Here is a 16,873-nt window from a genome sequence, read left to right as displayed (position 1 = left end):
CAACTCCTTCACACATTGTGGTCACTACTGTGGACAACTGTTCAAAAGCTGTTTTCTGGGATATGCATACATATAATAATATAATATAATTATTATAATTGGTGACTCTAAATTGTACAATTGAACATTTGGAACGTCAGTAGACGTTTGTGAGTCATCCCAAGTGCTGCCACCATCTAACCAATCAGTGCAACTGTTTCACAAATTTCTCAAAAACAAGATGCCTGATGGAGCACCAGTTATGCTGTTAATAACATGGAATCATTTTATAGTAATACTTAAGTAGCTGTGTTTTTTATTATTATTATCATTACAGTATTTTTTTAATTTTTTTTTATTTCACGCCAAACAACATCTCAGGAGCAACGAAACTGTTGGTTTACAAGTGCTGATCTTATATTGGGAAGAAATTAGGATTCTTCGTCATTATTTATCATTATCTATCCAAGATATTAGAGACACTTACTTTTTAAAAAAGAACAATATTTTTATCCAAAGCAACTATGCAAAATAATATTTTAGAAAATGAGACCAAGAATATTAACAACTAAAATATTAAATCCCTGCTGTCCACCAGAAGTGGCATAGTGTGAAAACAAGTGAAAATAAGAATATATGACCTGAACAAATCTTATGTTTTTACAGAAGCCTTAATGTAAATGAACACTAGCTTGACGTGTGGGGGTTTTGTTTTTCTGATGTGTCATATTAATGTTTGTTAAAGTTACTAAATTAATTTAGTTAAAAATTCTATTTGTCACATTAACTGCTATTGTAGAGCTGACTAAGAACAGTATATGGACATTAAACTCCAAAATGTTTAAGAACAAAAGAAAAAAGATGATAATAATGAATAAGAGATTGTGTGTCGTAAAACAGAGACTGGTCCCAACATGATTCTATGACTTGGGCACATGTCACCTCATGCAAATAAGATATTCATCACTGATATTATCTTGTGGACATCAGTCATCATTGGTGGAACTCCCCAAACCCCCAAGCAACTCTACCTCGCCCTCATTTTGAGACAACATTCAAGTGGCCGTAATCAAAAGGGAGACTGAAGCTGCTCAGACACAGAGGGGCGCCAAAGGCAAGGAAGAAATGTCAATAAACGTAATTCATTGCAGACTGCATGACTACTGTGACACTCACATGTATGCTGATGTTGGTTGTAGTTGTACACATAATACTATATTTATAGTACTATATATGTCCATCGAGAAAATGCACAACAACAATAATAATATTAATAATAATAATAATGATGATAAAACAGTGGTGATTCCTATATTTCTTTGGCTCTTAGTTCTTTACAGGCTGTACATTAAAGGAGTATTTCTATATTTCTTCCTTGAGTGTAATATTTGTATACATGCTGGAATATTTCAGCTCTTTGAAATTCAGAGAAATTCAGACACGATAACTTAAGCTGTAGAAATATAGAAATAGAAAAGAAATCTACAAACTGAAAACCTGCCCTGTGGTGAACTGGCAGCATTTATCTTGTAACACCAACCATGTTATACTGTAAAACATGTTGCACAACATTAATTCATCAGTGACTCATTATTTCTCTTTTTGATATGTCTTCCTCCAATACCAGCATGTTATGAGCTGTGTGTCAGCGCTCTCTCGATATAGATATGCAGGCTGTGAGATCATCTTTGTCTTTTTTAATCAAGCGTTTTTTGCATGTTCTTGCTTTATATCCATCGTGTCCACAGTATTTTTGTTGCTACAGTTCCCACACAATCATTGTTTTCCTGGTATTCTTGGACTTTTTTATGCGTTTATTGAGCCCTCATCTCACTTGCTCCATCGACACATTCGACTGCCAACTTTGATTGACTCCTGCATGTTGGTTGAGCTTTAGATTTTGGACTTGTCCTGGTGTCCTGCATTTAGGTGTTATCACCAAAACCATAACAATACTTGCTTTTGTTTTGTCTAGTGCAGTAATGTATTAGTGTGTAAGTTCTCTAGATTTATATGTAGTATCATAGATAGCTTTTTATACAGTCTATAGAGTAATAGAATAAATCGATATCTATAATATTATTATCATATTATTATATCTGATAATTGTCATCTATGTTTTTCCATGTACATAGCAGAGCTTTCACCATTGTTGGTCCTTGAATCCAATTGCCATCAGAAATTTTGTTCTTACACATCTGATTCAAATCAGTGGATGTGTTGTCAGCTTAGCAAAAGGTCAGCATTAATAAACCATTCATTTGAATCTGGTACAGTGGATGCAAAAAGTTTTAAGACTTTGATATAAAAAACAAACTAAAACTGTGTCCAATCATAATTCCAATTTATTTTTCACTTCATCACATTTTCTATTTGCATCGTCATAGCATCAGTCACAGCAGGTGAAAACCTGCGCACAATAACTGTAACAATGTTCGATTTAGTTAACATTATGAAACAGAAGAATAAACAGTGACCAATACAAACTTAGCAATAATCAAACAATGGCAATGAAATAAATACAAAGAATAATAAGTTAGATTAATTTAAAATACCAATGGCTGACGTCACAATAATATTAAGCAAATAAAACATGTCGGTAACGTTTTAAAGAAGGTCATATATCCAGTATATGCCTATAACTGTGTGACAATAAAAATAGATTTAATAGAATATATATATATATATATCTATATAGACATTACGGATACTTTAATTCAACCTTCATTGTTATTCGCTCTCTTCACAAGTTAGCCGGTCAACTAGCCTAGAAATCAGAGCAGGGCAGGAAGTAGTTGTTTTTCAGCACACGCAGCAACCTCCCGCTCGTCATACTGTACTCAAACATCAGGGATCCACTGTAGAGGTAAGCAAAACCTGCAGGACAGAAATGCTTCATGTCAGTGCTGCATAAAGGCTTGAATTACTCAGAATAACGGCAGTCATTTTGTCCTTCAAGCATCTGATTACTGCCGAATACTACTCACCTCCGTACTGCAAAGCTGCTGTCACCTGGCCAGTCATGCCATTGAAGGTTTCATCCACCCTTTTGGGGAATCCTTCATCCATAGTCTTTGTAGCCTCATCATATCTGAAGAAAAACACGCAATTAGACCAATTCACCGTTTGCAATACCTGACACAGAACAAACAGTTTTCTGAATTCCTTTTCATTTACAAGTCTAGTTTGAACACACCTGTAGTAGCTGTTGCCAACAAAGAAGAGTGTCTTGGCAGAGTTGTCGTCATAGAGGGCAGCATCCACTTTCTTGACGATTTTCGGCAGACCAAAGCTGGAAATCGATTTGGGATAGCCTCTCACAAGGTCGTAAGCACTGAAAGCCCACACTCTACGATCTATCACCAAAGGGAAATTAGAGGTTTTAGCAGATCTGTTCAGGTAAGTGAAAATAGTCTTACATTACATGAACACAGAGAGGAAATACCTTTAAAGAGTAAGACTTTGTCAGAGAGCTTGTTTTCATAAGCAGCGTCGATGTTGACAGGAGCATCGGGCCAGAACTGTGTGATGAGAGTTTGCTGAGGTGTATAACTCTGAGGGTGGATACGCCAGAATAACCTGAGAAGATGCACGCAAATAAACAAAAATTACATCAGGAACAGGCATGTGTGGGGAAAAAAAGGTTCTTAATGGACTTCAGCTGACAGAGAGTATACAATACCTTTCTTTGAAGAAGAGCATTTCTCCTCGCAGGGAGGCAACAGCATCCAAGACCATGTGTTCATCACAGGAATCAGGAGTGGGGGCGGCTGTAGGTCCAGGCTGAGGATTCTTGTTTGGACCTACAAGTTAAGAAAAATTATTGTTACAATACAGATTAAAAATATGCTTTAATGCTGTTTTTGCAAACAGGCAAAGATGATCCAGACTCTAAGTACTAACCATAGAGGGACTGGATGCCTCTGACATCATCTTGGGGCAGAATAAAGGTGTCAGGGTTGCTGTATGAATACACAGGGTACATGAGAGCACCAGGATCGTTAGAGTGAGACAGGCCCAGAGAGTGGCCGAACTCATGAGCAGCAACCAAGAAGAGGATGTAGCCTGAAACAGAAAAACACAGAACGGGAGGTCAGTTACAGCTCACCAGGGGGAAAGTCAAGTAAAGACAGGGTAGTCACAGACAGTGGGAAAATCAAACTCACCGGCATTTGAGCGGAAAGTGAAGGTCTCATCGTCGTCAAAATGAGCATCTCCTCCAATGCCAGGAGAAGGAGCAAAGGCATGGGCAAGAGTGCCATCAGGGCCATCAAAGGGGTAACCATCTCTATGTGCTGGTTGAAAGAACATTTTCATGTTAGGTTAGGTTTTAGTCTTCGACTGAATTACTGTGAAAGCATTTAACAAATCTGTTGTACAATTATTATTGATAAATCGCATTCCCTATGGAATATTATGACCAAGAACAGAGCATAATGTGAGAATATACTGTATGTAAAAGTAGTTTTATACTCACACAGGCGTGCAAAGGAGATCATGATGTCGGCTGTGCCGCTGTAGATTCTTGTGAATGTCAGAGGAGTGACTCTGGCCCAAACCTGCAGAGCCCTCTGTATGGAGTCATCCACCTCTGCCACAGACATGTCAGGTGTGTAGTTCTCTATTCTGTTGAAAAAAATGAAGAAAGAGTCATGAATTAACTCCCCCCAAGGTTTGTGGAATGAGATTTCTCTGAGACATTCTCTCTTTAGATCGCTCACCTGTATGTGAGGTCGGTTTTCTGCCATTTGTTTCCAAAAGTCGAGAAACGAGCGACCCTTTCATCTGAAACTCCACATCGGGGCTTCTTCATCGTTGCCAGTGTTTCTGCATCCAGAGTGCCTGTGATCTGGAGACCAAAGAATCTTTGCATCTCCCTCAGCTTTTTGGTCACGGAGCTGACTCCCCGTCTGAAAGACGGGCCACTTTCCTCTTTAAGGTTGTAAAACTTCTTCAGGTAGTTCTGGTGAAGAAAAAATAAGCTGCTTACTTACATATGCATACACTGCAGTACCTACAAATGCTAGCAAGCAAGACTTCTCTCTCCATCTCCTCATTCTCTCTTCACCTGCACAATAATATGACCACATGCATAAGAAGGCAAATCGCACACATACCTCTGCAAAGTTTTCATCTTGCTCAGTGTCCTGTGATACTGGAAAGCAGCAAACTGCTGCCGCCAGGCTCAGAAGAATACTCAGAGTCAATGTCTTCATGTTTCCTTGTTGAATACAACTTATTTCTCAGCACTGGTGGCAGTTCTTATATAGGCTGGGAACTGGGTGTGTTGAGCAACTACCTGCTTGAGTCTGTGAGTCATGAAATAGTCCTTTTATGGATGAGAGAGGAAGTCTGGCATTGATTGCTCATCCGACAAAAAAAGTTTCCCTAAAGAGATGATGACATGACACCTTTGAAGTTGCTACATGTGACAGTGAAATATTTTTTAGGAAACATCAATTGGAACATATTTGAAATACGTAATATAATTATATATATATATATAAAAAAAAGCAATACATGTCTTTCATCAGTTTTTCAGCATTAAAATTGTTGTACAGTTTATGAACAAAAGCTGTTAGTGAATGGACTTTAAGGTGATTCTTTTTCAGCTTTGATCCATTAGTCCAGAACTCTTCATCAAACTCCCCATTCCCCCTCTCTCATGATCTATAAAAAATAATTAGCTCTCTTATGAAAGAATACTTATTATTCATGTCTTGGAGTATTTCTGTTTGCTTCAACATTTTTCCTTTTATATGTAATAAAACTACTTGCTTATTTAAATGCAAATTTAAAGACCCTGTAGACTACAAAAAAATATTTTTCCACTTCTGACTCAGAAGTTGTGATTCAGCTGCATGTATTATTTAGTTCCAGCCCCAGTTATCTTAATTAATCCATTCACCCCTTGTTCATCATTGTTTATGGAAAGCTACCATTTTGCTTACTGTTGCCCAATACTGGACACGGACATGAACAGTTATGACTCTGTTGAGTAATGTGCAGTCTCAGGTAAATTGATCAACAACAGTAAAACCACACACTCACACTCTGAATAAATGTGTTTATTTTCATTTAAAAGAGGAAGAGTTCACATGTTAAATCATAAAAAATATTAATCCCAACACTTTTATCCTTTTAATAAGCGAGTAATAGAGCCCAATGTCACAGTGAGGGAAAGACAGAACCATAAATAGCGGTTTTCATTTGGCTGAGTATCTTCGAATGAGGTGTCGATATCATGCATTGGCTTTAAAAATGCTTTCAAAGCTTCAAGAATTAAATGGGTAATTTAAATTAAATCACATTTAATATGCATTAATAAATACTGATTTGATACAAGGTACAGATGCCATTATTGCAAAATGCTATACACACTGAGGTAACACTTTAACCACACCCCTGCATTATTCATCTGTTCCCTGTTTTGTATTAGATTCATTGTGGTTATTGCTGGACATCCAGTTTTGAAACGTAAGTGCGTAACAGTGAGTTCACACAGTATTTTCATCATCAGGCTCCAGATGGAGTTTTCCTTCAGCTATCTTCTCTCTGTCGCTGTTTGATTATTTTCCTCCATTTTGCACTCCAGAAGGTCATTAGCTGAGAGGATGGCGATGACACGCTCTGAGATCAAGTCGTATTTGTAATGGAGGTTTCCTCTGAAGAAGTGCACAAATCCTGTGGGAGATCAAATTTGATAATTGAGGATGAAATGTATGTGGGGATCTTTGTAAAGTAGAAAATGCCCTTTGTAGCATGTGCAGTAAATAATGCTTGTGCTCTACAGGAGCGGCTTTGACTGTGGGGTTTTATTTTGAACATGTTTTTATGTTGTGCTTGAAAAAACAGTCAGATGTAGACTGATGTTAACACAGATATGGACCTTCTGAAATGGATTGCCCTTTTTAAACATTAACTGCAAGATTTCCTCTGTGATTGACTTGAAGTCAAGACACCTCCCCATATCACACAGTAAGCTGGTGATTAATAACACACAGAAACGTGTTTAGGTACTGGTGAAACAGGTGTCTGTATGGTTTTTGCACTGTTTTCTACTCAGTATAAGACAGAAAATCCAGAGATGATGAGAAAGGTTGAAAGAGGAATGGTAATGTAAGTACCCTCATAGAAAACAGCTGCATCTACGGGTGATGGAATTCCTGGCCACTGCTGCTTGATGAGCATCGGTGATCCCTCCATCACACTCTGTTGCTCGTTGTACCTGGATATTACAATAAACCCAATGAAACGTGTGAGAGCCGGGTCTTTGTTTTCGTACTTGTTGGTTTCAAAGTATTCTGAAGAAGTCCATTTCCCTGGGAAGATTGATGAATTAGAACACACTTCAGATGAGAAATAGTTGCATCAGTGACAGAAATCCTTCCTGCTGTACTCACAGGGGATTTTTTTTTTTGCTACATCAAAAACTGAAAAAAGGAAGTGATCTGTCTGCTTCTGTTTGGTTTTGCTATGTACACAATAACATAGCTCGTCATATGGTTAGTCTACAGTACAAAAGTTACAAACAAACTTGAAGTCTTGTTATAATTAATGCCTCTTTAGGTAAATGGAATTTCTGTTTTCATTCAAATATAAAACTCTAAAAAAGAATCATTCCACTTCACTTACTGTGTCAATACTATGAGAAACTGGTACAGCTGTATATTGTGAGTGTGTGAAGGGAAATAAATGATCAATTCTAAGTGCGTCATCCCATTTAATCTTTTTATTCCAGGAAAAAGGTCTACATATTGGGTTTTGTGTCTCGGCTAAATTCATCTTCACTAATTGAGGAAACATCGTGTCAGATTTAGGTCTGTCTGTCCTCTTTCGTAATGTTGACATCGTGGGCAGTTTTACATACCTGTCTTTGATAAATACACCGCTCCGTGTCAATTTAATCAATCTAAGGCAAGAGGTAGTAAACTGCTAGCTTACGAAAGTGTAAAGACTGGAATTGAGGAGAGAAAAACTTTTATTATTAGATACCTCCAACACTCATGGCCGGTGAAGAACACTGTGTAGTGTTCATTTCTGAAGTGAAGAGCTGCATCCACAGATTTAATTCTGGAGGGGAAGCCAAAGTCTGAAATGTTTCTTGGAAAACCTTCACTGAGTGTTAACTGCCTTAGCTTCCAATACTGATGACCTGAAACAAAAGGACTTCTATCACATTTATTGACACATTTGAAAGCCTTTATTGAGGTAGATATATCTGTTGTTTTCTAGTTGATTTAGGACTGTAATCTGTGATCATTTTATATGGTTACAATATATTACCTTTGAAAAACAGAATAAAGTTCCCCTCCACATTCTCATAAACAGCATCCAGGTAGGAGGGTACAGTGTCAGGCCACAAGCTGTTGATCAGGGTAATCCCTGTTTTATCAAACTGTGGATGTTTGCGCCACATAAATCTGAGGCGAAAGGAAACCAATTAAGTAAATTCATCTTCACTGATCAAGGAAAACACACTGTGTGATTTAAGTCTGCCTTTTTATCTTTCATAATGCAGACATAGTGGGAGGTTTCACATACCTGTCTTTGAAAAATACAGTCTCTTGTTGTAGCCTTGTGACCGCGTCGAATGACAGATCTGGATCACATTTCTCTGGTGTTCTTGGAGGAGGTTTTTTGGAGACTAACAAAGAAAAGCTGGGACTGACACCTGCAAACAACATCACAAACATTTTGCAACAAAGGTGAGACCCTGCATTTGGAAACAGATTCCCTCCATTCATTTCATACAATCCAACTAAGGGTCTGAGGGTCTTTCTTAGCTGCCATCAAACCTGAGGCAGAGTACAGCGTGAACAAGTCGCCAGTCCTTCACATGGCTACACAGAGACAAACAGCCATGCACATTTACACTCACTCCTGGAGCCAATTTAGAGTCGCCAGTTAACCCAAAACGCATGTTTTTGGCTGGTGGAGGAGCTAAAATATCCAAAGAGAATCAGAGTATACACATCAAAACATCAGAACATCAAAACTCCACACAGAAAGAACCCAGACAGGATTGACTGTCTTTCAAATATTTTTTTTTGTTTTTGATTCGAACAACAAAAACTCTGTTTCCTCAATTTTTTTTCCTCCTCTAGTTTAATTCACAGAAGTGAAACGTTTTTTGGGTAAAAAGATGCCTGAACACACATGGACCTTTGGAACTATACTCACCATAAAGACGTTGGATGTCTTTGACATCTTGAAAAGACAGTTGCAGTTCATTGTTTGGGTTGTATGCTGGGTACATGATAGCGCCAGGGTCAGAGGAGTGAGGCAGGCCAAGTGCATGACCAAATTCATGGGCAGCTACAGCCAACAGGTTGACACCTAAAACAGAGAGACAAATCATTTAGGGTAACATGTAGATTGTAAAGCCGCAAAAAAAAGAAACATGGCACCATTTTATCACATTCATGCTCTCCTTGTCTTTGAAACAAAAAGGATCATAGTCCGGTAAATGTCAGAAGAAAAGTTGGGATTATACACTTTACAAAAGGATGCATATTTGCTGTCTTCTAAAATCTAGAAAAGAGGACAAGTAACATAATATTCATCTTCTAGCTTTTGCTTCATTAAAAAAAAGTGTCTTTAAGCATTCTTGAAGTCAACAAAAGTCTGCTAAAAGAATGCTATCATTTTACACCAGTACCACTATGATTAAAACTCCATTCTTCATCAGCGTCAAAGTGCACATCCCCTCCAATGCCAGGCCCTGGCAGAAAGGCATGACCCAGGACTCCTCCATTGCCATCAAATGGTGCGTTGTCCTCATGGTCTGCAACAAACAGGGATGCATGTATCAAAAGCTCTGTGACTGGATCACTGTGCAATGCAACTGGACTGAGAATATCTAATCTTCAGAGCTCACCTCCCTTGTAGAAGGAAATCACAATGTCAGCCTCTTTCCTGTTGCGCTTGCGAAATTTCATCGGTGTGACACTGGACCACAGCTTCCATGCCGCTCTGAGGACTTTGTGAGCCCTCGAGGCTGACATCGGGAGTGTGCTGCCGGCGAGCCTGGTGGAAGAATTTTACTGTTTAATTCACCTCAACTGATCGGACATATTCAACGTTCAAACTGTAACATCATGAAGAGTAAACTGAACGTTTTATCGCTATGTTTACTTCTATGTTAGTTCACAACTTTGGTTGAGACAAATAACTAATGGAATGATTGTATTGGCATTCTTGGCAAACATTTGTGGTATCCTGTGGATGAACAGAGCATCGGTTTGTTTTGAATTGGGGATGAAGTCTTTGGGGGCTTTTTCACTTGCTGTTTTACTTAATTGCTAACAGCCCAAGTGGGCCCAAGCAGGCTGGTAGTCATAGAAGTGCTGCAGATATTCCTGTAAAAATTTCACATTACTCAAGAAGAAAAAAAGAAAGATAAAACAATTGCTCCCTGAAGCAGTTCAAAAACATGTCTAGTTTTCTGAGGAAATGTTTAGGAGAGGGCTGTGGTTTGGTTTGAAATAGTTTCCCTAGGCAACACTGGCATCTGAACGGTGGGCATGATGCAGTCTCCTGGCATCACATGTGTGATCCCACCGCAAAGACACCTTCCATGTGCAAAAAACCTTAACGGCACTCTTCAGCTGTGGAGTAAACTGATGACCCTTACTTTTCTTTTTTAAGTGCAAGCAGTAGGTCCAAATCTTCAGTTGTCCTGGGAAACGTCTAGGTGGATTGGTACTAATTTGCACACAAGCATCCCTCTGACCGTGGTGGTCCCACAGTCACAGTGACTCTCTTTTTCAGAAATAATGAGAGTGAAGTTTATAGATCTCAGTGGAATATTTTTACCTCAGCTGTAGTTTGCATTGGAAACTATGATGGTGATCATGTCAAACGATAACTATAACGGTGAACATAACAGTCAGAATGTTTGTTGGAACTTGTTGGAATTGGGTGTATTGTGCTTCGCTTACAGTAAGTAAGTAAGCTTTTGTAAAAGCTTTTCTTCTAACCTGTAGCTGAGGGTTCTCTTCTTCCAGCGAATTGTGTCCCCAAAGTGCTCCACATCAGACAGACCACAGCGCGGCTTCTTCATTACTGCAAGTGTCTCTTGGTTGAGTTCTCCGCTTGGAGGCAAGCCAAAGAAGCGCTGCATTTCCTTGACTGTATCAGACAGTCCATTCGTCCAGTCTACATCTTCACCAAAGTCTGCATCCCTCTTGTCTCTTTCTGACTTGGAATGGTAGTCATAGAAGTGCTGCAAATATTCCTGTAAGAGATATTTCACATTACTTAAGTAGAAGAAAAATAAGGTAAAATAATTACTCCCTTAAGCAGTTCCATTTTTCAGAGGACACAGAGGAAACAATATTATTCTTTTTCCTCACAATGTCCCTCCAGCTGAGAGAAACACAAATGCTCAAACAAACACATGAGATGACTATACAGTAAACATTCCAAGCGTTTCTTCAAACCTTTAATAACAGCATAGAGCAGAAAAACTGCTGCACTCATGTAATTGCAGGTCATCATCAGCAGAACGAGGGCTAAAAAAAAGCACCTGACTTATCGGATATCTGCAGCTCTATGAGCACTCTCATGCGTATATAACATCTAAGAATAAGAATAAAAACTATATTTTTAATCATTCTTCTTTATTCATATAAAGACGTGTGGACAAAACATTACATATGTAATATAACTGTTACAATGACTTCTATTCTAAATTAATGAAAATGTTCTATGCTTAACTTGACGTTGATAAAAACATGTCCTGAGGCTTGAGATATCTTCTGATTTCAAGAAAATTTTTTCGTATAAACAATTGTATAAACAAGTATTCAAAATGCGTTGCATTTCTGTGCTAATGGGCAGCATTTGAAATTGACTAAACACACTTAATGTTGGTGTAGTTAATAGCATTGTTATACTTTAAAGCTGTTGACATTTAATTATAGAACTGAAAAGTTCCAAAATTTGCTTTTCAAGGCAATTTAATTGCCTTACGGCTGCTTGTATTTCTTGACTACTGTTCCCTCCTGATTTTATTACCAAGATAAAGTTGACTTTGTAGACAAACATCACATCTCCTACTGTTGCTGCCTTGTTGAGAAGTGAATTTAGTCAGACTGAACCTGGAGCCAACTGGCAAGCATGCAGGGAAAACTTGAAAGAGTTCTTATCGATGCTATGTTTTGCCGCAGGCACAAGTGAAGACTGTGCAAAGATGAATAAGCTATGGAGCTACATTGTTACCATGCTTGCTGTCTCGTTTTGAAAATGATTTTATATGGTGATGTTCTTTTTTGACCAGAATTTAAGTAGAATTAGCTGGTATAGCATAACCAGTCCTCACCAAACACAGTGATGATATGATGAGGGTATTTACACTTAAATGAACTGATAGAGGAAATCTTTGACAACAAGAAAAGAATGAAAATGGCAAATGTAAAAGAAAATATTGCATTTAGTGAAACTTTGAATAAAAAATAAAAATGAACATATTTCTCTCGTCATTTCTAGGAGGTTGCTATATTTTTCTGCGAAAAAAGACTCCAATTAGTGTGTCAAAGTCAGGTCATTTTAGACCCTTTTAGGGAAAAGGCAGCTGTGCCAGTATATCACTGCACCAAAACAGGGCTGCACTCACGTTTAAACAGAAGGCCATGGAACTGTTCTAAAGATAACGCCCCCATAAATACAACTCCAGTACCCCAGCTCAAAGACCTGTAAATCCATCAGGCCGTCTGTCACATAGAACCTTTTTTTTTCTTTTTTAAGGAGGCTCATATTTAGCAGAATAAGAAACAATTACCTCTGCAAACTCCTGGTCAGCTTTAGACGGTCCAGCAGCAGATTGCAGTGGCAGTTCAGGGGTGCGGAGAGGTAAAGCCACCAAAAACTTTTGGCTGGGCATCACGAGAGTCAGAATGCTCATCCAGAGCATCTTCATGCTTAACATGCAGACGTCCCAGTGAGTTGATGTGTCTGTGCAGCTGCTGACACAGCGCTACATGCAAAGCAGTGACTGGGACCACCTGTTAATTATTGTATGTGCCAGAGCTCTTGTCCCAACAAGAATTGCAGGGTGACTCCATGCATAACAGAGTTTTCTTTTATGTAATTTCAAAGAAACCGGTAACTTATTTATAGGCCCTCTAATTGACAGAAATCAGTCCTAACTGGCCCCATATTCTCATCCTTTGATTTTGATATTTTATCATTCCAGTGCTGTTGTTTTTATCTCTTACAGGGGACATGGGAATGGCAGAGCTGTTTCGACCTGTAGGTGATCAACAATGATTAAAACAATTTGCATATGATTAAGATGATTTAAAGGAACAACAAGGAAAACACACAGATTAAATCCTAAATCATTTTGAACATAGCTGGAAGCTATATCTTAATGTGGTTTCTACAGAATGTTGTTAAAGAAAATTTGGTTTTTCTTCCTTTCATTCTACTCCATTTCAACATCCTGAGCAATAATGTTTTTCCATTCATCAAATGAAAAAAAAATTCAACTCATATTGGCTATGTATGCTTCACGTTGTTGAGAAAAGGCAACATGCTCCAGGCGGGAAGAGAGTGCCAAAGCTAAGACTGCATCTCCTTATTAATGTTATGTTCAGCAATCACTGAAATCCCAGAGGTTCGATAATTATACTTTTAAGTTTTAAACTCAGGAGTGTTAAATAAAGCTGCGAAACAACCATCATATCTCCATGTCTAGAATGCTGCAAGTCTAAACATATTCCTTTGCCACAAAAATTAAAAACAAAGTGATTTATTGCAGCTTTTTTCATCAGAGGTAGTCTTTCAGTGGCCAGCTGAAGGAATATAGAAACACGCTGCTCTGCAGGATAAAACAGTCGAGCACCTTCCTTGAGTTAGTGTTCTTCATATGATTACAGAGCATTTTAAGCCACGACAGTTGAAATAGTTACGATTAGACTGGAAGCTAAGAGCAGGTTGGCGTCTTTTAGCAGGTCACGGTGCGCAGTGACAGACAGGAAAACAAAAGATGCATAGGGATTACTCACAACTCAGTGTCTTACTTCTATTGCATCATTACAAGTTATTTTGCATGGTTGAATTAAAGTCATTTGAAGTACCCATGCCAGTTACACCCATCATTTTCAATCATTTTGAAAAGCTTTAAAAGATTAGATTCTTTGATTCCTCGTAATAGTTTCACCTCTTCTCCCTCATAACACTTTCTGCAGCTCCGTCTGCTGTGCTGTGCCAGCAGTGTCCAGCTGTAACTGCTTAGAGAAGGCCTACTTAAACAAATAATGTGCACATTTTTTTCTTTTTTTACTCCACATAAGTGCAGCTGAATCTTGTATGTCAAAGCACATTTTCATCGGGGAAATCATTGTAAAAAGTCCGATTTTCAAGCAGCTTTTGCTGTTAGAAAGGCCAGATTTTTATCAGTGAAGCTTACTTTAGCTCAGTTTAAGTGAAGTGTGTTTAATACCAAATCTTTGTCTTTTGTAGACGACAAAAATATTTCTCTGATACAATCACGATCATTATTACATGAACTTACCCTAAAAACAGTTAGGGAATAAGACTTGATCACCATGAGGTCTACTGGCCCTGGCATTTACCTTAAAAGGTCCCACACACCACACACACATCTTTATTCTCTGCAACATGTGGGCATTTCCTTATGAGAGATTCTTAAGAAGAAGCACTGAAAAGCATTGATGCATATTTGAGCTGTCTCGGAAACAAGCAAGTTGTTTGACTCAGCAACAAGCCTGTGAGCAGTTTGTATGGCCTGTAAGCATATATATATATTTTTTTTTTAATTCACATTAGGTTGGTTGTGTATTCATGCCTGTTAATATCAAAATAAAGACTTAGTCAATGAAAGGATCATAATCATGACAAACTGTAAGTAAATTAATCAATACATTTCTGGTTGGTCTCATACCATCAAGAAAACTAATCCTAATTTTTTGGGTTCTAGATCACTGAAGGAGTAGCTTTCTTTGCCTTTGTGTGTTTGTACGTCTGTGTGTGTGTGTGTGTGTCTACTTGTTAGGCAGCCAAGATATAGCAGAGCAAAAAAAAAAAGAGAAACAAGGACATTTTTCAGTGCATCAAAACATCAAATAAGTCAAAATTTCTCTTGTGATCAAAGGTGCTTTGATTAAATCTTCCAAAGAAAAAAGCAATGTAGGGGTCAAAGCTGTTCTCAGACAGGTAGGAACAGTCAGAATAAAGGCAGAGGGTTTAGGGTAAGTTTATCATTAGGGTTGTATCATAGGTCCTTCCCACCAGCAGAAATGAAAAATAAATTACTGCAAAAAAATAATTACTGCAACAGTATACCCCTTTGGGATAAATAAAGAATAATTTTGTTTATTTTGATTTCAATTCTTGTGCTTTACAGTATGTTCAGCATTGTGATACAAGTCGATTTTTTTTCCTAAGCTAAAGGAAGCTGATTTCATTGGATGGGCTGAGAAAGTTTGGTGCTAATTTCATACATATGGTTACTCGCTAATGTCATATGATATGGTGACAATGTGCAAATATTGTAAAAAAAAAAATAGAATAAATAAAATGAAGGCATAGATAAAAGAATATACCCACTTCAACTGCTACAGATATGCACTGCAGTGAAAAGCAACATCAGATGATCAAAAGAGTCCTGGATAAATAAATAAAGACGAGTGAACGAAGGAGAGCAGATCTTTCATTGCTGAACTTGTGCTTAAGCTTTGTTTACTTCCGTCAGATCAACGTCTTCCACAAAAGGCCGCGGTAGACAAAATGTGTAATTTGAGGCTTCAGTGACACACACAGATGAGTGAGTACAGAACAAGACGGTGCAGAATTACTCATGCTACTGACAACTCATCATTTCACTGTAAGAACCACATACCTTTTTCTATACAATGACCAACCATTGTGTGTTCTGGGGCCTTCCGTGCTTGCAGTTAAGAGTCCTAAACATCCTGTGTGCTGTTATTGCTTGGTGGCCGCAATCCTACGAACCAAGATTTTTGGGATTACCCTGGTTTCCTGCAAACTATTGTAGTAGAATCCTGTGATTTCGCTATGGTTGCATGAGAAAAACAGCAGTAAGTAAACAGCAGTAAGAAGTAGTGACCAGTTGAAGAAATGCCAATTGCAACTGTACATCATGAAACACACACAAAAGCTACAAACAAGACCCAGGATTGTTTAGCAGCTAGAATCCTACATCAGACAAGAATGGGACACATTTCCTCTCCCAAAGGTCCAACCACTGGCCTCCTAAGTTTCCAGATGTTCACAGGCTGTTGTTAAACGAAGAGGGTATGTTACACAGTGGTAAACACAGCTCTGTCCTAACTTTATTGAGGCATGTTGTTGCCATCAAATTCAATGTGTGTTTCATATTTTTCATAAAATAAAGTCTCACTTTAAACATTTGACATGTTTTCTTGCTTCTACTGTGAACAAAAAATTGGTTTATGAGACTTGCAAATGACTTCATTCTGTTTCTGCATTGTTTTACAGTTTATCCGAACACCACTTTATGTCAACAATGGGAGTTAATGACCGTCACCGCGACAACATGTTGCGCAACCTTAAGTCTTTTTCCACACTGTAGGTTTTACCTTCTACAAAGTTGCCGACTAAAGCAGAAAAGGTATGCCAGGTGCAGCAATGACATCAAACCTGTGGCATTGTATGAGGGGATTTTACGCAGGGAATCGGCCTCTTCAGCAACTCTGGCGTTTCCAGCATGAGTCATCTCTGCACTGGCAAGGCCTCGCCCCGAGATTTGACTGTTTCTGTGTTCGGGACACCCACTCGTAGAAGCGCCACAAACTGTATTCCTGTAATCTTTTTTTTAATCAGATGCAAGTAATCCAGAGTCAGAAGAAGTGGACACTCGGGGGGGGGGGGGGGGGGGGGGGGG

General features: G+C 38.4%; 2 protein-coding genes across 2 annotated transcripts; both read right to left on the bottom strand.

Annotated features, from left to right (window-relative positions):
* Positions 1-2,306: 2,306 nt before the first annotated feature.
* mmp13a (matrix metallopeptidase 13a) lies at positions 2,307-5,227 on the bottom strand. The gene is made up of 10 exons (XM_072374248.1): positions 5,097-5,227; positions 4,701-4,942; positions 4,457-4,605; positions 4,146-4,274; positions 3,883-4,044; positions 3,662-3,782; positions 3,425-3,558; positions 3,176-3,335; positions 2,967-3,070; positions 2,307-2,856 (listed from the first exon to the last, which is right to left on the bottom strand). The coding sequence occupies exons 1-10, from the start codon at positions 5,193-5,195 to the stop codon at positions 2,747-2,749; spliced, it is 1,410 nt and encodes a 469-aa protein (XP_072230349.1). The 5' UTR covers positions 5,196-5,227; the 3' UTR covers positions 2,307-2,746.
* An 868-nt stretch (positions 5,228-6,095) lies between these two features.
* On the bottom strand, positions 6,096-11,180 carry LOC140279180 (neutrophil collagenase). The gene is made up of 9 exons (XM_072374249.1): positions 10,962-11,180; positions 9,860-10,008; positions 9,641-9,766; positions 9,163-9,318; positions 8,524-8,653; positions 8,266-8,402; positions 7,975-8,134; positions 7,107-7,207; positions 6,096-6,663 (listed from the first exon to the last, which is right to left on the bottom strand). Exons 1-9 carry the CDS (start codon positions 11,102-11,104, stop codon positions 6,524-6,526), a joined length of 1,242 nt encoding a protein of 413 aa, XP_072230350.1. The 5' UTR covers positions 11,105-11,180; the 3' UTR covers positions 6,096-6,523.
* Positions 11,181-16,873: the final 5,693 nt, after the last annotated feature.

This window comes from Leuresthes tenuis, unplaced genomic scaffold, assembly GCF_036924035.1.
Source record: "Leuresthes tenuis unplaced genomic scaffold, fLeuTen1.0.hap1 SCAF_21, whole genome shotgun sequence".
Classification (NCBI taxonomy): Eukaryota; Metazoa; Chordata; class Actinopteri; order Atheriniformes; family Atherinopsidae; genus Leuresthes; species Leuresthes tenuis.
Note: the sequence above shows the minus strand (reverse complement) of the source record. Positions and strands in the feature narration are given on the sequence as shown.

Coding starts and splice junctions, on each gene's coding strand:
- mmp13a (XM_072374248.1), bottom strand. CDS start 5,195: ATGAAGACATTGACTCTGAGTATTCTTCTGAGCCTGGCGGCAGCAGTT. Junction 3,336..3,424: donor CAAAGTCTTACTCTTTAAAG/GTATTTCCTCTC, acceptor CTTTGGTGATAG/ATCGTAGAGTGTGGGCTTTC. Junction 2,857..2,966: donor AGCAGCTTTGCAGTACGGAG/GTGAGTAGTATT, acceptor TCTGTCCTGCAG/GTTTTGCTTACCTCTACAGT.
- LOC140279180 (XM_072374249.1), bottom strand. CDS start 11,104: ATGCAGCGCTTCTTTGGCTTGCCTCCAAGCGGAGAACTCAACCAAGAG. Junction 9,767..9,859: donor GATTTCCTTCTACAAGGGAG/GTGAGCTCTGAA, acceptor TGTTTGTTGCAG/ACCATGAGGACAACGCACCA. Junction 8,135..8,265: donor CTTTATTCTGTTTTTCAAAG/GTAATATATTGT, acceptor CTTTTGTTTCAG/GTCATCAGTATTGGAAGCTA.